Here is a 19,822-nt window from a genome sequence, read left to right on the forward strand (position 1 = left end):
TTAATACAATTCTCAGATGTAGCTTCCCTTCCCATGTAGATGAAGTCTTGGAGGGGGGGTATTTCAGTGACAGCAGACCTTGAAAAGGACAAGCACAGGCACTGGAATGGCAAAGCAAACTTCTTCAGGGCTGGGATGTGTGTGTGTGTGTGGGGTGGGGGCTGGGGGGGAGTCTGGCACTGCTCTCTTCCCAGCAGGACCAGAATTAGTGAGAAGGAACAGAGTCTAGGGACTCCTCCTGCAGAAGCACACTTGACTACTTGAGGTGCTCTTCCTCCCAGTAGTAGAAGGTGTCAGGAGAGCAGTCTTGAGATTCCACTTTACCAAACCACCATGAAGTAAAAATTGCCTACATATGCCATACAGGCAATGAAGCATTGAATATAATTCTAGGATAATTTAGTCTTTGCATCTTGGGAATTAAGAAGATAAAATCCCATACATCCTATTAAAACATGCCCCATAGTCTCTAATATTTGTCTAGCAAGCTTTTGCAAAGGCAGATTCCCCCGCCCCCAGCTGTTTGAAGGTCTGATCTAAATATTTTTTGTTGCTGGGAGAGATCCTACATAGTAAATCAATTTAAGCAGAATAAAGGTTTTAGTGGTTATAGTGGAGACTCTTTAATAGACTGTAAGGGATTCGTCCTTCTACCTTTTACTGTATGTACAATATGCATCGTTTTTTGCAAAGAAAGTTAAAACTGTTTTATGATACTTCTAAAATGAGATAATTTGTGGCATATGTATGGCTCAGCTCTGCACTCTCTTCTCAGCAATAGTTGCTGGAACTGGGAATCTTCTCATTTGGTAGGAGACTCTGGACTTCTAAGCTCCTGCATGTCCAGATTGGAGTTTTGTTTTTCATTCTCAAGGAAATTTAGTGTGTAGAAAGACACATTGACACTGCCTCAGACTGAAGTTCTTGTTCCTCCCCTCCCACAGGAAAGTGGGCAAATGCGATATGCTCGCCCCTCATTCCTGGGAGAGACCACTTCTAGAGGATTAAAGGACACCCATTGCTCTGCCTTGGTGCCCTTTTCCATCCAGGATACCAATTGTGGCACTATTTTTACAATGTATCCTAGTACCTATTCCAAAGGGACTAGACCAGGGGTAGGCAACCTATGGCACGAGTGCCGAAGGTGGCACACGAGCTGATTTTCAGCGGCACTTACACTGCCTGAGTTCTGGCCACCAGTCTGGGGAGAGCTGCATTTTAATTTAATTTAAAATGTTTAAGAAGCTTCATTTAAAAAACCTTATTTACTTTACATACAACAATAATTTAGTTATATATTATAGAATTATAGAGAGAGACCTTCTACAAACACTAAAATGTGTTGCTGGCATGTGAAACCTTAAATTAAAGTGAATAAATGAAGACTCAGCACACCACTTCTGAAAGGTTGCTGACCCCTGGACTAGACTGAAGCCACCAATTCACTTTTCATATGCCACCAAACAGCTATTAAATGCTTACAACTTTTGTTCCTTACCTATCTGGATTGGATTTGAACCCACCACCTTGAGGTGAAAGGCTTTATGTATCCTATTACCATGCCCCTGAGCCATCCAGATGCCCTGGATTTCCTCTGTTAAACAAGCTCTGAGAGGAATCGGCCCCATATCATATAAATTTTCACCCTTTTCATTCCCTTTTCTACTTCAAATCATTATCTATATCTGTGCCTCACTCCCCTACAGCAACTTTAGTGATGGCTCTGAGCTAAAGCAGCTTAATTGGCTTGCAACATAATGCATGAGCTAAATAAATAGTCTGTCTAAGCTTCATGGCTTGCTGTTTTCATTCATGGCACTTAAAGGAGAACAGCATTATACCTCAGCATTTGTACCATAATAGCTTGCAGATGTCTGTGGGGTATCTGTAGGCAGAACTTACCACCCTATTAGGGACCCCCCAAAAACTTAATCATGTTCTATGATGTAAATGTAATGTGAGGAGAAAGTTTCTTCCAATTGCCTAATGTTAACTGCCCTTGACTGGGAAAGTTTAGCTCTGTTTGTTTTAAATCATAGTTTCCCCTTTAGAACTGGTCGTTAGGATCACAGGTTAGTTTTAAAGGATCTCTTTTTTCCACTACTGTACTGATTTTCAATTTTCTCTTTCAATGAATTTTCTGTGTGATGTTTTGGCTACTATTAACGTTCTTGTATGGGCTGGACGAGGAAGTATTGTAGCCTGTAAAATGCTGTGAAGCACCACTAGCAACTCTGTAATAGGTCTTTTCCATTTAACTTCTGTGATGGGACCCCTTTTTGAAGTCAGATCTCCTTTCTTTTGCCACACAGGAGCCTGTGGGCCATGTGGCTGGCTTGGAAGATGAAGTTTTAATATCTTGATTTGTTCCAGATAAAAACATTTGCCTTTTTAACTATTTAAGGAAAGTTCCTGTGTGTTAGTGATTTTTAAGAAGCCCTATGGGTTTGGGAGACAGAAATGAGATATGGCATCAGCACTGGTACAAAATACTGTATGATAGCTGGAAAAACAGAATTTCCAACTGGCTATGGCAATGAATCTTCCTCGTTTTGACCTTAAACATATTGACTAACTTTTTTTAGAGTAAGTGCTCATGTTGGATTTGATTTTTCAATTAAATTAACTGGTTTTTTTAGTGATGCTTCATAAACTCTTAATTGTATGAGTGCAGGTGATGGAAAAGGTTATGTGGAATACAAAATTAGACCCTGTCTTCTATAAAGAATGCATTTGATATGCTGTTCATTTTGTGTGTGTGTGTTTATTTGTAATTTATGTATTATTTTAATCAACACTAACTTTTAACTCAAGTCAAGACCAGAAAACACTTTCTCACATAAGAGATCATGGGACTTACACACGTGAATAGGGCTTGCAGGATTATGATTTGCAAGGTCAGGCTCCAATAGTGCTCTGGTAGTGAAAAGGGGGCTCAGTGTACGTGAGAATCTGGCCTTGAGAGAAGAGCCATGTGGTGCTTTATATTGATTTTGATTCCTTTCGGTGATTCCACTTCTATAATATCTGTTGCAGAAACTGTCTGGGCAAACTATAAACCCAATGCTGCGGATGTTTGGCCAGTCCATATCAGGAGGAGTTGATATGGATGGAAATGGTTATCTGGGTATGTTTACTACAATTATAACAACAATTAAAAAAGCAGCAGATAAATATAGCATATCAAGTAGTTTCCATATTGCTTCTAAAGAGCCTTCAAATCAGTAACAGGAAAGCTTACAGTGTGAAGTGTAGGTGTCTGCCTTTTTCCTCGCTCAGTGAAAGCTGCTGACATGATTAGTCTATCTCACAGACACCTCAGGTTCAGTTGTCTGGGTTTAGAACCTATGGTACAGGACTGAGAAACAACGTTGAGAATTTTTGCTTCCTAGGAAGGTAGTTACTTTCTAGAGGGTAGTTTCTATTTAATGGAAAAAAAATGAGCTGAGATGATGAAAAGAGAGATGATACAAAAAGAGAGAACTGGAGTGACCTGAAGAACCCAATTTTGCAGTACCAGTGCAGGCAAAACAAACATTGTGATGTATTGATTGGCAGAACTAAGTTGGGAATGGAGAAATATTTTATTTATTAATACATATTTTACAACTGAAAAATTGTTATGAATAAACAGACTACAAGGGTTTGGTTTCTGTGTCCTTCAAATGCCATCGTAAAAGTAAAAGTTATGAAACTTTGTTTTCAGATGTGACCATTGGGGCCTTCATGTCAGACAATGTGGTGCTTCTAAGGTGAGATCAATTTCTTCCTTTTTTATGATGATTTTCTGGCTCCTGTTTATTGGTTATGTGGTTTCTCAGTCTTCCTCCAATAGTTTTTATTTTCTCTTCATTATGGTCAGAAGAAACAAGTTAGATTATTTTGTACACTGTACCCAATAGGGGTTCCTAGTACCTTACAGAATAAATAAAAGGGACCCAACCCCGAAGAACTTATTATCTAATTTAGACACACACTGGGGGATGCCAAATAAAAAGATGGGTGTTGGAAGTATGGGGAGAGTAAGGGTTACAGAAGTAACAGATTGAGAGATGCTTTTGTTATCATTGATATACACATCACTGATTCCTTTTTGGAAAGATATTTGAGTTGTTTATATAGTCACTTGAATTTTTTTGTTTTTATCTTTATAAAATATTGTTTGAGTTAAGGAAACAAAATAGGTCAAGAGGTCAGCAGTGGGTGGTGTAGGACTGTAGCTCAGTGTTGGAAAGTTAGTGAGCCTGGAAGGATTTGAAGGAGAGTGAGGTTGCAATGCATGCAGGATCTGAACAGCTATTTTGAGGTTTGGAGGTGCCATGGAGTTCCTTGTTGGAGGTGGAGACCAGGGAAGCTACAAGGTGTGACAAATTGGAAGAATGAAGGGGATGTAGTGGGGCTAGAATTGAGGTTTAAGCAGGGCAGAGCTTTGAAGATAAGGATGAGGAATTTGAACTTTATGTGGCAGGAGACTGGAAGTCACTGCAAGGACTCAAGGACGGTGTTGATGTGGTCAGAGAGAGAAGTGAGGAAGATGGTTTTTTTCCTGCATTTTGTTGGGTAGACTTTGAGGGGCACCATGTAAATATCAGGCAGCCGCAGAGGAGGAGGAGGAGGAGGAGGTGGTGGGGTTGTAGTCAATATGATGGATGACCTGTGCAATGGTTAAAGCTCATGTGGTACAATGTTGAGTATCTATCAGATCTCAAAAATCATGTTACTAAATATGGAATATGATACCTGTAACACGGCATTAGAAAAGAAATCAAGAGGCTACATCAAGAGGTTAGATTGCTGCAATTTACTCTTCTTGGGGCTGCCCTTGAGAGCTCTGGGTTCTGTTACTACTTCTGATACTGACTTGCTGTGTGACCTTGGGCTGCTCACCTGAACTTTCATGTCTGTTTTCCGATCTACAAATGAGGTTCATGATACTTGCATACAGTACCTCGCAGAGATGTAGTGCAGCTTAATTAAGTTTTTGCGAAGTACTTTGACTTTCTCAGATGAAAGGCGCCCTTGGAAGAAGAAAGTGTTGTTTTTATTTTTATGCTGATTTATATTTTGGGCTATTTTTGCCAATAACGACATTCTGAATAAACACTCTAATGTTTAATAAAACAACAGTGTCAAGAACTAGATGGAACAGTTATTTGAAGCTTTTGTGCAATGGTCATTTTAATAGGAGAAATATGGGGTTGGGGAAATAATTAAGAGTTGTGGAATGAGTATCCCCCTATGTGTCTTGTTAGATACAGGAAAGACCTGTTTCTGTTTCCAACGAAGTCAGTAGAAAAACTCCTGTTGACTTCATGGTGCAGGTGCTGTGTTCTTTAAGAAACATTAATATTCTGTTACTACTCAGACAAACAGAGGAAGCCAGTAGCTTTTCCATCAAATGTTGTGAAACATCAACAGGTGGAATCTCTGAGCTCTGTTCCTCAGAAATAGCTTGAAAAGGAAATAAAGGTGCAAACATGTATGCTGCGTTAGTGTTGTTGTGAAGAGATAAACTGGATGTAAGAACACAGGGGCCTAGAGCCAGGGACTGCAGGTTTTAAGGCAGGTGCTGCTTCCTTGTCACCACCATGGGCCTGGGCATAGTTGCCATCAAGAGGAACCAAGAGACTAAGCCCTGCAGGAAATTCTATTCCAAGGGGCAAGTGCAATAGCCCTCTGTGATTCTCTTGCACTCCACATATAAACCATTTCAGGGAGTTGACTGAACAGTGCAGACCTCCAGTGTGCATCTGCCTGAGATGTCACTTTCTGCATCTTGGCTTGATTCCAGACTCCTGGCTCTTGGCCTAGGCTGGGCTCCCAACCCTGATCTTGGTTTACAGTGTCTGGCTTCAGACTGTTGCTGACTCTGGTGAAAGGTGCTGGCCTGGCCCATCCCCAATTCCTGCCTCATGTTCTCAATTTGGTAACAGACTCCGAGTTTGTAGTTTTGACCTGGCCTGGCCCCAGATGGATCTCTGACCTTCAGCCCAATACTGAGCAGCTCACTCCATGCCCACAGGCCACACATGAGCCGGTCCCGATGGTAGAAGGTTTCTTGTGACATAACCAAGAAAATACACACAGTGTAGCAACCTGAATCCAATCACTAAATCGATGCCTGTTTATTTCTTTAGAGATTAGTGCATTATGGACTAATCATGTGTCTAGGCTAATTAATTGCAGCTACTGCCGGTCAGGGAGTGTGCCGTGTTTGCTGTTTGGATTCAGATTAGGGTAAAGGAAAATACTCTTTTTTCCAAATAGTTCTTGTAAAATTTTTTGGCCAAAAACAATGTATGTCTTGCCAAATGATATTAAAAAGCTTTTGTGGAAGCCACTTTGATTTGAAGCTGATGATGGTGCCTCTATGTGTGCATTGCAACTTGATATATACCCATTAAATAGGCTAATTTTAAAGATATCATGCAGCGCATAGCTTGTGAAATAGTATGTTTAGGTAAATATACAAGTTAATCTATTTTATCCCCTCCCCAAGCATCTGAGTGCAGGCACTTCCACGATGTGAGATGATCCTGGGAAGTTTGCTCTTTCCTCCTCTTTTCTATGAATACCAAACTCCCATTGTTAGTTTTAGATACTGGTAAGAGAGACTGAGTTGCCATCAGAGACTGATGTTGATCTTGCTCCAGTTGATAAGTGCCTATAACCACTGCCACAAGCCACAGCCCCCAGATGTAAATGGCTTGTGGAGGGACTCCTAATGTGGTCTGCTCTATGCACTGCATGGCTCCTTAGCCCACCTTAGAACCGAATCTGCTGTTCGCTGCACATTTTTGGAGTGTGTGGGAGGTTTATTACTTGAGTTACCTTTGGAATATTCATACTTAAGATCTGCAGAACTGAAAGCACTAAGAATAACAGTTCATGCATTCTTGGGCTCTGATCCTGCATTGAGACTGGTTCTCATTCCAGGACTGTGGCCTTGATTTCTTAACCACTTGCTCCAAGCCTTCTGCACTTACTGTGTCATGTGGCACAGAAAACCAGTACCTCGCCCTCATGGCCCTGTGATTGCGACCTGACTCTGGCTGAACTCTTCTTCAACCTGAAATAAACATAGCAACAGTCCAGGCCATAGGCTGCAAAAATGGAAAGCTGTTAATCGTAACACACAGGGGGAACTGTCAGAACTTAATTTGGTGAAGTCAAAGGAGTACTGTAAATTGTCAGTGCATGGCATGGGGGAATTAGCTGAACCTTTCCCCATCCTAAATGATAGAAGTGTAATGCACCTAATGTATCTGGCACTACTATGAAAAATTACCCCAGCTTTGTTTTTCCTAAACTTTAGCTTAATGAATGTTGCTGCTAGAGCATTATATGGAACATTGCTGTTCACTTACCCTTTCCTCATAGCCCCAGGCCTTTTTCTCTTTTGAGCTCCCTAGCCAGTGAACATGCATAAGTGATGTTATTGTCTTCGGTCTCTAATGCGCTAATCTCATTACCCTCCCCTCTCATCATGAAGTCTCTATACACCTTTGACTAGAGATTATTTATTATTGGGCACATCTGGTCATACATGATGGGCTCAGATATTGAGAGTACAGTTTATTAACATAAATCTGATATAATCTCACTTCAGCCACTGATGTAGTAGGATATGGGCAGGGCCGCCTACAGGCACCAGCTGAGCAAGCTCGTGCTTGGGGTGGCAAAAAAGCCAGAGCCGGCCCTGGATATGGGTCTCCCTTGCTGGCTGAGGGAAGGGCTAGAAGAATGCCAGATCTGGTCTAACATTCACAATGTTGTTTTTTAATGTCTGCTTGATACCAAGTATTTCCAATTTTGCTTTATTTTCAAATCTGATTGAGAAACATCCCTCTAAAGCCAAACTAAATTATACTTCTTTATTGGTCTCCAGATCTAGACCTGTCATTACAATGGACATCTCCATTTTCCTGCCAGCTTCCATCAATATCACAGCTCCCCAGTGCCAAGATGGCTTGCAGCAGGTGAACTGCCTCAATGTCACAGTCTGCTTTCTTTTTAACGGCAAACGTGTTCCAGGAGAAATAGGTAATGTGCATCCAGAGGGGGCTGGGTAATGTGCTATTCTAGAGGGGGCTGGGTTTTAGTGATATATGAATCATGCTTAAAGGATTCTTCAGTTTAATTGCTGACACCAATTGCTGCTTTGGGCAAATAATTTACAGTGCCCAAAGCAGTGGGTATAAAATAAAAATTCTTACTCTACTAACAAGGATATTTTCAAGCTTCTTTAATATTTATAAAGAGCTTTGAAAATCTTGAATGAAAGGAACTGTGTAAGTACAAAGCAGTATTATGATCATGTTGAAATATTACATATATCTATTAAGTTACAGGTACATATAATGCTTAAATGTGCATGTGAGTATATTTATGTATGTGTGCATGTATGTATGCATAAATAATATAATGGTATGGTGTAAAGTTTGGATTTGATCATGCCATTTTGGCACAGTCCAGCACTGGAAGTGGTGTGGAGCTGCGCTGCTCCAGAGGGAGCAACTTTTATAGGGCATATTCATATTTGTAGCATATTCTCCTACGTGCCTGGCCAGCAGGAAGAGGGGGCAAGCAATGGCTAGGCACCTTTAGGGTGCCATGGGTATAATTAGAGGTAGTGCCCGTGCTACCCTGACTGTACAGAATGAAATTCTTCTTGGACCTTATGTGGGCCACGCAAGGGGCAGACAGACTCTTTATTCCCTCCCCTGTACTGTGCACAAGTAAGAAGCAGCTGCTAGCCACTAGGACTAGCTAGGATCTACATCATTATCACCTGAGTCTGAGATAATTAAATTTCTCAAAGAGAACAGAATTGTTTAAAGCTTAATCTCTTTTGGGGTTCTAAGACATATACACATTCTAGGCCAGGATTTGTATGGCTGTACCTTTTCCTTTCTTAAGAGTTCTTGCAAAATCCCACAGATGAATGTATAGTTCAGCAAAGCACTTTTATCCAGATAGGATAACTCTGGTTCATCCAAAAATGTTAATTCCCATCACTGTTTCAGGATAAAAATTTTTAAAAGGCCTAAGTCCCATTTTCAAAAGCAGGGCTGGCTGTAGGCACCAGTAAACCAGGCACCTGCTTGGGGCGGCACATTTTCAGAGGCAGCATTCCTGCTGACTTTTTTTTTTTTTGCTTCGGGTGGCAAAAGCCTAGAGCCAGCCCTGGCAGCAGCAGGGGGGCGCCCTGAGGCCGCTGCAGTTCGTGCCGCGGGGAAGCAGCGTCTGCACCAGTGCTGGGGAGGCAGGGGGTGCGGGGAGGAGGGAGACAGCCCAGGGCTGGGACAGCAGGGGGNTGAAAATTGTTCCACTTTACTGCAGTTCTGTAACCATATGGGAACCAATCCTGTCTGTGTTCTGTGCACATCCAAAATTCCTGCTGAATGACCCGCCCTGGGAGCGAGTTACCAGTGACTCAGGGGCTGGGGCAGAGGGACGGTGCAGGTGGCGGCGGGGAGAGCCTGGGGCTGGGACAGCAGGGGGTGTGGGTGGGGTGGGGAGAGAGCCCAGGGCTGGGGCGGCAGGAGGTGCGGGTGGGGGAGAACACTGGTGTGTGGGGGGGTGAGAGCCCAGGGTTGGGGTGGGGGGCAGCCAAACATTTTTTTGCTTGTGGAGCCTGCCCTGTTCAAAACCTAGAGCCTGCCCTGTTCAAAAACCTAGAGCCTGTCCTGTTCAAAAGTGACTGTAAGCACTTTGTGGCCTAAATCTCATTGGCTTTCTTAGCCTCCTAAGTGCCAAAGATCGCTTTTGAAAATAGGACTTTGGCCCTTTTGAATATTTGACCCTCGCTCTCATAGCTCTACCGGGTGTTAAGAAACACACTTTCCTTTCTCATTCAAGTGCATTCTCATATTTCTGGAGGGAACTAATCTTCTTGCAGCATACCACAGATGAGAGCCAGTTTAATTTCACTGAATTATGATACAAACCATACCCTTTTGTAACTTACTGCAGTTAAAAGAACATTTGAATACTTTTGGCAAATGTTACCCATCCCCTAGTAAAGAGTTCTTTGTTAAATAGATAATGATATAACTCTCAGACATTTTCTTTTTATACAATGCATCTAATCAAAGCAATTTGTTAGAAAAACATAGCCAGCGTTATGTAACTGTGTAAAAACTTCTTAGGATACAATTTGGACACTGTGCCTCAAATAAACATTTAATTTGGATTATACAAAACAATGCATTTTAATTTCTTTCAGGTTTCATAGTAACAGTATTTTTTGGGGTGGGGTGGGGAGGGTTAGTGGTAATGTGACACTTCTCACATAACTGGTTAAATCTTAGGGAATGGGTTAATTAATACCAAAAACTGCTTCAGCTAAATATGTTTAGATTGAAAAGTCTTTCGACCCAATTTATGCATTAAAACATATTTAGGGAGATGAGTTAATGTGTACAGCGCCTAACACAATGGGGTCCTCGTCTATGACTAGCGTTCCTAAGCGCTGTGGTTATACAGATAGGAAATAATTATATTATGTATCAGAGCCTCATGGCCAAGGTTTTCAAAAGGGGCTAATTATCTTGGGGTGTTTCAGTTTTAGATGCCTTGAAGGCGCCCGATATGCAGGAAGTTGGTGCTCAGCACTTTTTGAAAGTCAGGCCCCTGTAGGACATCTGAAGTTGGGCACTCAGAATCACTACTCTGTTTTGAAAATTGTGTCCGTTGTACTTGTCTCATGCTGTCTAGAGTGGTTCACGGCCGCGAGTGCCTACTTCAGGGCACACAGTCAAAAACAAGGCAGACGCCACAAACTGGTGGTTTGTTCTGTCATTAGATTTCACCAAACCAGTATCAAATGTGAACTTCTGGACCACTATAACAGCCTGGAGAGTGTAAGGGGACTGTCTAAGACTATCTCAGGCAAGCTGGACTTAGTGATAAGCTGGGCTTACATCAAAGGTTGCTTTCAGTCCCAAGAGGTCAGTCGCTTACCCCAAGTCAGTTGGTACCCTAAACCTTACACCAAAGACATTGCCGTAAGAAACTATCTAAAGGTTTATTAACTAGGAAAAAAGAGTTATTTACAGGTTAAAGCAAAAATACATACACGCAAATGACTTACCATCTCTGATTCCTACAGATGACAGAGATGTGGTAATCTGTCAATTCAAAAATGTATTTCAGGGCAGACCCAGGGGTAGCCCGTGGGGATCTCTGCCTTCATTTAATGTCTCTGGCCCTGTGAGAGTGCAAACAACAAAGAGATGAAAAATCTTCATGTCAACTACTTTTATTTCCCTTTTGAGCATTCGGCAGGGGCGGCTCCAGGCACCAGCACGCCAAGCGTGTGCCGGGGGCAGCAAGCCACTGAGGGTGCTCTGCCGGTCACCGCGAGGGCAGCAGGCAGGTTGCCTTCGGCGACATGCCTGCGCAGGGTCCTCTGGTCCTGTGGCTTTGGCGGACCTCCCGCAGGTGTACTGCTGAATCCGCAGGACCAGGGACCTCCCGCAGGCAAGCCGCTGAAGGCAGCCTGCCTGCCTGCCGTGCTTCGGGCAGCAAAATACCTAGAGACGCCGCTGGGATTCAGATCGATGGGACCAGGCCTTCTGCATGTACTTCTCCGTGGGTGGATGGGGCGATTAACGTGTTTGTCTTATGGCCCACTTAATTTTTGATAGCTCTCTGAGTGAGTGGGGCGATTCCTGTGCTTGGGTTCACAAATTCAGAAAAAAACATTTGCAGAGTTATAAAGTAAAGCTTACATATTTCCTTTTAGCATAGAATACAGATGTTACAAGTGAGATTAATGCATGCAGCAGCTTTCAAGCATTTCATAGTCTAAACACTAAATGCATTCTTATAAGACTAATTCCTATTTTTAACAAAACTAACATACTATGCAAGTGAGCTGGTTTGGTTTCCAGCTGTGAGTTGGTCAGTTCTTACTAATGCCTATAGCTTTGGCCAGAGCTGGCACTTGGTTTTCCATCGTCACTTCTGCATGCAAGTTTTACAAGTCTGTATCGAACATGCAGTCACTATCCTATTCTTTCTATTGTAAACTCGTATCTAAAATGTTTATTTTCATGTATTGCTATTTAATTCAGCGACCCATAAAGAAAATCTGTCTCCAACTTAATTGGGTTGATCAAACAAATTTTAAATATGGACCTTTTTCTTCCACTTTTTCCCCAGCACTATCTGCAGGACTACAAGTACTTTCACAGCTATTTGTAGACCAGTGTTTATTTTTACAATGTACTGTGTCATTCGCAAAGTACAAATCCTATCAATTTTATAGGCACTTTGTGCAGACTGAAATCTTCAGTGTCTTTTTCAGCTGCAATAGTTAGGGCTGAGTTAAAAGAGGCATAGGACAGCGAAATGTGTTGCTTTGCATGGTGTGGCAGTCATTGTCTGACCTTTCTCTTTGCTGCAGCATGTGCTAGAAGGCTAAGAGGTTGGTTATATTTCATATCCAGATAGAGCATTACCTCACAGGGTTTTGGATGTGTCAGAAATAGGAAACTTTTATGTAGTTATTTATTTTTCATAAATCCCAGCATCTGGCTTAGGCTGTTCCTTGCTTCCCTGGTTGTGACCAGAAAGCTGCTTCAGGCCTGGCTTTGGTGTTCCATCTTCCAGTGCATTTTGGGGCCTTCCGTTTTTCTGTATAGTCCTGAGCAATCCCTCATTCGATAGTAGCTATCTTTGCCTTGCTTATTCTCTAGGTAACAGAGCAAGGGAACAGTTTTCTTTAAGAACTAAGGGCAATATTACTACATACATTATAAAAAGGGGAGGAGCATAAAAAATTGACAGATAATGTCTGATTTCCCCTCTTTAGCTTTGCCTTGTCTAGTCTAGAAAAAGGTTGAGTTTAGGTCCTACTTAGGGCAGGTTTACACTACAGACCTACATTGCTATAACTTTGTCCCTCAGGGGCATGAAAAATCCACAGCCCTGAGCGATGTAGTTATACCGATCTAACGCCCCAGTGTAGAAAGTACTATGTAGACAGGAGGTGGATTAACTACGCTCTAGTACTGTATGTGAATTCAAGCCCCTAGCTAATGTACGCTAGCTAAGCCTGACCTTTGAACTACGTTTCCTAGTGTGACAGGGTAATAATTCTAGCCTGATGTTACCAGGTTGAATTGCAACTTAGTCTGGAGCACTGTTCCTGGCCTGGGCATGGCCTTTCCCTGCATAATCCACACGTCTGAGCACAATACCTTGTCAGCATGCTTCCAAACATTACCCCTTTCCCAGCTGAAGGTCCAGAACAGGAACATGGAGGCTGCTCCCATATTTCAGGGCACGTGCTACTCGCCTAGCCACTGGCAAATGAAAGGAAACTTGCTGTGCTCGCAGATGGGATAATTTATTTATACAGATTAAAAAAATTCCAAGGTACAATTTAATTTTAAAAAAATGCTTTTGTGTGAATTGGATGATTTTCAGTGCTTCTAAAAATGACAGGTTATAGGGCTGGCTGGAGCTAGGCATTGTGTATGCAGATGCTGCGGAAGCTTCTTCACACAGCTCAGTCAATGCACTTGACTTCTGCCCTGCATCAACCCATTCTAGTTCACTGCAAGAGAATTCCCTAGGTAAACGCAGCTGATTGTGCCCAGTTGTAGAGTGGTTTTGCGGGTGGAGCTACACTTTGTTTGAACTCGTAATTGGTGCAGGACAGGTGGTTCAGAGTTTCTCTTCAGTTTGGATAAACCACCAGGGTTTAAGATATTCGTAATCTAAAATACGTGATGTTACACTGAAAGCAGGTGTTTTGCTGCTTGTGTGCTGAAACATAACAAAGTGGAGCAGGGGTACCTAATGCAATTCTTCTTAGCGGATGTGCAATGTGACCGGGATTGATCACTGAATTTGGTCTGCTGGTTGGATCATGAGCTACCCCAGCTTGGGCCAGGTGCTGACAGGGAGTGTGACATGAATGCTGATCCATGCCCCCAACCTACTGCAGTGTGTATGTGGGTATGTGACACTTGACTATGAAAATCATGCGGTGTGTCTACTACTCGTTATTCAGCAAGTGTCTTACTGTGGCACTGATTGGGACATCTAGTCTGCTGTAATGGTGAATGGCCTTGTTTGCAAATGAACGAAATATACTTCTGAATGCAGTTTTATCAAACCTTTATAAAGATTTAGTTTGAATTCTGGGCAGAGAATTGGTCACTTCAAAATTTAATCTAAACCGATTGCATGCATGCCAAATTTTTATTCACTTCTGAGGTCAAAGGCCAAATCCCATAAACATTTAAGAGGATGCATGTGGTTGAGTACCCCTGGCAGACTCTCGAAGGTTCCTAGTGAGAGTTAATTTAGTAGCAAAAACTTGCTACCCAGTACTCAGAGCAAATGGGAATAAATTAAATTGCAGAGGGTGCTTTATGAGCTAGTCAGTTACTTTCCCACCCTGGTTCCTTTTTTGTTTTGAAGTAACAAAGAAAAAAATCTTATTCATGGTATTTCAGCTTTTCCACAGATGTGACATCATTGGATGTAGCATAGGAATAAGTTGCCAAAAGAAAAGGGAAAAAGATGTGAAATGTGCTGTTTAAAATGTATTAATCAAAAACATACATGGTTGCTATAGAAGGATGGTAACTGGAATGGTTTTGTTTAGAGGCTCTGTGCAGTGTTATTAGTATTTGGGTTGCTTATTATGCTGTTCATCTAGACAAGAGCTTCTAAATGTTGCATTTCTACTTGAGAATTTTAAAAGGTTTAGGACACACTCATGAATTGAACTTCCCAACACCTCAGTGAATTAGGTAGCCATTCTTATCCAGCTTTACATCATTTGGGGTCTAGGGAGTTTGTCCTGGCCCTTGAGTCTGATGACAAGTGTCGGCAGTGCCTTGTGTTCTGCTTGCACAGCTCTTGGATTTGCCCACAGATTTTCTTGTCTTTTGCAGCAACAGTTGCTCCTATAGTTGATATCATAGGTGTAATCCAGGGGTAGGCAACCTATGGCATGTGTGCCGAAGGTGGCACACAAGTTGATTTTTCAGTGGCGCTCACACTGCCCGAGTCTACACTGCCTGGCCACCGGTCTGGGGAGGTCTGCGTTTTAATTTAATTTTAAATGAAGCTTCTTTAAACATTTTAAAAACATTATTTACTTCACATGCAACACTAATTTAGTTATCTATTATAGACTTATAGAAAGAGACCTTCTCAAAATGTTAAAATGTAGTACTGGCATGCGAAAGCTTAAATTAGAGTGAATAAATGAAGACTTGGCACAGCACTTCTGAAAGGTTGCCGACCCCTGGTGTAGTCTCATCAAAGGTAGGAGAAGGTCTCCTAGGAAACAGAAAGAGGAGGAGACAGGATTGGGTTTGGGGTCTGTATAATCTAAAATCAAAAATGGATTTTTTTGTCTTTAAAAATAGGCCAAAATGTGTCATGCTTGACCTCAGTTTGGGTGTGATTCTGAGTTGTGTTGGACACACAGAACTCCCATCAGCTACAGTCGGAATTGGAGTGCTCAGTACCTTGCAGGATCAGATCCTTTTACGCGAACTATTTTTAAAGTGATACAGAGGGTTGGAAACACTCTTATTTCGGTGTAGATCTGGCTTATTTTGGTTTCGTTTCAGTCATTTAGGAATTAATTTAAGCCAAACTGAAAAATGTCTGATTTAAATTGAAATAAGAATGCCCACAGAGCCTTTTGCACCAATTTGAAAAATGATTTAAGTTAAACTAATCCAACTACTGTGTATAGACAAGGCCTAAGTGAGGCCAATGACAACAGTTGTGTTTTAAAGAGCTCAGAATGTTCTTCTCTCTCTCTCTCTCTCTCTCTCTCTCTCTGTATGTGTATAAATAAAAATTTCACATAAGTTTTCAATCCAAGAAGAAATTAGGGTAACAATTTTAAAGTCTTCTAGGAAGATTGTTGTTTAGAGGTAGCAGTAACAGTTAGCTGGTTTAAATCAATTTTGATTTAAAAAACAAAACAGATGTATACACTTTTAAGGAAATCATTAAAATTCTGCTCAGATAATCAATGTTTGGCCTAATTATGTAATAATGCACAGAAACAGACATGAGCTAACTGTCACATACATCACATGCAGACTAATTAAGCCCTGTGTTGCTGGCCATCTACTGATGTTCCCTTTACTGTATTAACATTCAGCTGAAATCACTAAGGACCACTTCCTGCAATAGGATCCACTAAGGTAAGGGCCTCTGTGCTTTGTGTAGACTCCCACTGACTTTAGTGGTGCAGGCGTCCACTAAAAGAAAAAAGCTGATTTCATTGCTGGTTCAGGACCTCAGACATTGTAGCATTCACTTGTACAGCAGGTAGAATCCATCTGGATTATTCAACCAGTAAACAAATTGTTGAGTAAACAGGTAAGAAGCCTTCTCTAGGGCAGTGGTCCCTGGTGATAGTTTATTGGTCTGTGAACGCATGTTCTGTAGTTTTCAGGGGAATAATATTCATAAAGAGAAATGAACTACAAACAACATCCTCTAGTTATAATCTTACTTGCATTTAGAATTTAACTCAACCAGGAAATGCCAAGTTCTTGTTGACATCTGGTTCTTAGTTTATGGTGATATGGAGGGAAAACAAAGTATGTTTTTCTTTCAACAGGGTAAGTAAAATATCTCTAGAATTTTTTGAATTATTTTTTACTAGTGCTTTCTCACATTCCTGGTAAAGGACCTGCTCATCCAAGATGCTGAACATCCTCTTAAGTAAACATGCCAGAAGATGTAACAGGACAAACTGAAAGGCTGCTAGAAGAGAACCACCTTGGGCTAACAGTCATGGAATCTTCTTGTTTTCTTTTTTTGGCAGGTTTGAATTATATCTTGTCTGCAGATGTGGCAAAGAAAGAAAAAGGCCAACAGCCCAGGGTTTACTTTGTGTCTTCTGGAGAAACAGTGGGACAGATTGTGGAGCAGTTACAGCTGTCGTACATGAGGGAAAAGTGTGATCACTACCTAGCCTACGTGAAGGTCAGTCCATTCCATCTCTTCTCTGGCATTCACCTTTTTGCGGTTCCATCTGTTGCATTAAGTATTTATTGTATAAGCCATCAAAGCAGTTATGTTTGACTTGGTTTGGGATGCTTTTGCTTTTTAGTTCCTGTGGTTGAGCTTTCCTGGATCAATGGAAAGGGCTTCTCAGTGGAAGGTTTTGAACTTCGTCCCCAAGGGATCTGCCCTAGGAGGCAGATATGGATTTGATGGCCTTCAGCATACAATGCAAGAAATATTAATTGGATGGATTGTATTTTTGTTTTGGCTGTTATATTTCCCCCAAATATGGATGCCAACAGCAGTAGTTGGATAGCTTTATTTCATATGTATGTTTTAGTGTCTAAGCAGTGGGCACTTTCCAAATCATTTGCTTACCTTGCCATGATGACTATGGGAGTCTCCCAGGTGGCTGCTGGCTCAACTTTCAGTTCTGGGGCACAATCTTGACTTCATTTTGGGTTGAGATTGGAGGTGGGTTCATTGGAATTTTTATCCATGTCATTGATTGTTACCTCCTTTATTCAAGATTGGGGATGTGTCTCTCCAACCGTGTTTCTGGAGGGGTGATATTGTTCCTTTGATAGAGTACGCGACCAATCAGTTGGTAGGAAATGCTAATGATCTCTGGTCTACAGCTGTTACTGAAGAAATGCCCCCTAGGTTTCCTCCTAGCTGAGAAGTAAATAAAAAAGCAATAGAGAATTATAATTCTGTTAATAGAAGTCTAGAGGATGATTAAAATAATCCATGTCGTAAGGAATTATTCTTTTAAATTGTATGCATGACTTTTGGGTTTTAATGTGTAAAGCATCATGATGCAAATCTGTGGAGCAATATGTTGAGATGATATGACTGGCCTGGTGATGCAAATGGCCTCTTGTTTCAAGGACACTTCTCCATAAATTAAGCTGACCTAAATTCACTTTGCTTCACATGCAGATACTGAGACAGTCACTGTTTTTAAATTCCATGTTATCTTTGCATTTCCACTGACAAGCCAGTGTAGCCAATAATTCCCATCAGAAGGAACTCTTTCAGGGAGCTGCTTTGTACCTAAAGACCCTGAACCTGGGAGATTAAATTAATCCTTGACATTATTAGCATTTTTGTGCACGGTTGCTGACATAATTGAAAACAAACATAGTGACCACCAAGAAAGCAACCATATGCTATTAAGTTGCTTGTGTCCCAGGATGTAGACTACGTCTTCCAAGGTTTTCTGCTTATGGTGCAGCTCCTGGTTTCTGCTGTGGAAAAAGCTCATTACAGAAAATGTAAGCAAATTAGTTTACCATTAACTGGAATATCTGGAGGCATGTTTAATAATTCTGGCCTTGCTCAAAGCAGCATGTCTGATCAGGCTTTAGTTTATAATATTACTGAATTCTTCTGATTAAAACCGTTCAGGGAATATGCTCCTTTATTACTTAGGTCTTGTATTAAGAAATACTTAATTTCATACTAGCCCTATTGTGGTTTTTGGGTGATGGATAGAATTAACTAGGGGGAAACACATGCCTGGAAAGCTGTTGTATTTGTTGTAATTATTGTTAGCTAAGGCTTGGGGTACAAAATGTTTTCAAAGAGAAACTATTTGCCTGCAGAACACTTGGGAATTGTAATTGCTTATGTAAAGGAAATCTATAAACACATTTACATTTACCAGCAGCTGTTTATTAGTAAAGTGAAACAGCTGTTTAACAAATAGGATTTAGTTGTTTATAGAATAGAAGCAAGGCCAAGGTTTTTTTCCAGTTGGGGAAACTGCAGGAAAGGTCATTAGTTTGCATAAGGAAGGATGCAAAGCAGTAAGGAATGATGATCCGTGGTAGTCTGTGCCCTCATGGGAGGAGATGATGTGATCCATAGAGAATGACAATGGAAACATCAAAGAGCCTTGCAGACTCTGGAGGAATGGAAATGGAGGTCATGATCCTTTACTGTTCTCAATCCTTGAGTAGGAAGCTAGTAAAAATTGAAGTTCTTTGATTACATAGTTTGGTGAGATAGCTGGTGATGAGATCTGGGTTTTAAGGTTTGCCCTGGAATGATTTATCAAATATTCTTTGCTTTTAGTTTTCCTTTCCCTCCCCTTTGTACCAGGTGTTCTATGAAATTACCCACTTTTTGCACTGTGGTGTTTGAGACTGTCCCTAACTCATTCACTTTATTACCGTTCATTTTGATCTACTGTGACAAAAGTCTTAATGTAGCAGTGTTTCTTTCTGCAACTACAGTGTTGGAGTATGTGTGGTCACGATGTAGAGATTAGTACTTAGGAAGACCAAATAAATTGATATATTAATACCTGAGATGGGTCACTTAATCCTGGTGGGTAAACAAGCTACCTGAACCCACTGGCAGCCAGCAGAACTGCGGGTTACGTTGTTCAAATGACAGTATGTTTCTAGTTTGTCTAGTTGGAATTTCTCTGTTTCATTGTATAGTTGATAAGCCATGGCTTTTGGAGACAGCCACTCCACTAAAACATACCATAGGGCTGCTGGCCTGTCTCCCCAGGAAGCACTAGTGCCACACTCAGCATCTGTTCAGGCCCTTCCTTCGGGGCCCACTTTCTTCTTCAGACACAAAACTCACAAAATAACACCAAAATAAAGCTATTCCCCTGGCCAAAGCAGGTTGCAAGGCAGGGGCGGCAGGGGGCGCTCTGCCGGTGCTGCGGGGTGGCAGGCAGGCTGCCTCTGGCGGTTTGCCTGTGGAGGGTCTGCTGGTCCCGCGGCTTCAGTGGACCTCCCGCAGCCTGCCTGCCGTGCTTGGGGCAGCAAAATCCCTAGAGCCGCCCCTGCTGCAAGGG

At 41.7% G+C, this 19,822-nt stretch overlaps 1 protein-coding gene across 1 annotated transcript in view; it reads left to right on the forward strand.

The window, feature by feature from the left end:
* Nucleotides 1–19,822, forward strand: part of ITGA9 (integrin subunit alpha 9) — a 303,615-nt gene that overhangs the window by 54,170 nt on the left and 229,623 nt on the right. The window contains exons 12-15 of the mRNA XM_075062573.1: nt 3,037–3,127; nt 3,707–3,752; nt 7,889–8,043; nt 16,823–16,983. Of these exons, the coding sequence (XP_074918674.1) occupies nt 3,037–3,127; nt 3,707–3,752; nt 7,889–8,043; nt 16,823–16,983 (453 nt within the window). The remainder of the gene's footprint in view (nt 1–3,036; nt 3,128–3,706; nt 3,753–7,888; nt 8,044–16,822; nt 16,984–19,822) is intronic.

The sequence above is a fragment of the Chelonoidis abingdonii genome, chromosome 2 (assembly GCF_003597395.2).
Source record: "Chelonoidis abingdonii isolate Lonesome George chromosome 2, CheloAbing_2.0, whole genome shotgun sequence".
NCBI classification, from domain to species: domain Eukaryota; kingdom Metazoa; phylum Chordata; order Testudines; family Testudinidae; genus Chelonoidis; species Chelonoidis abingdonii.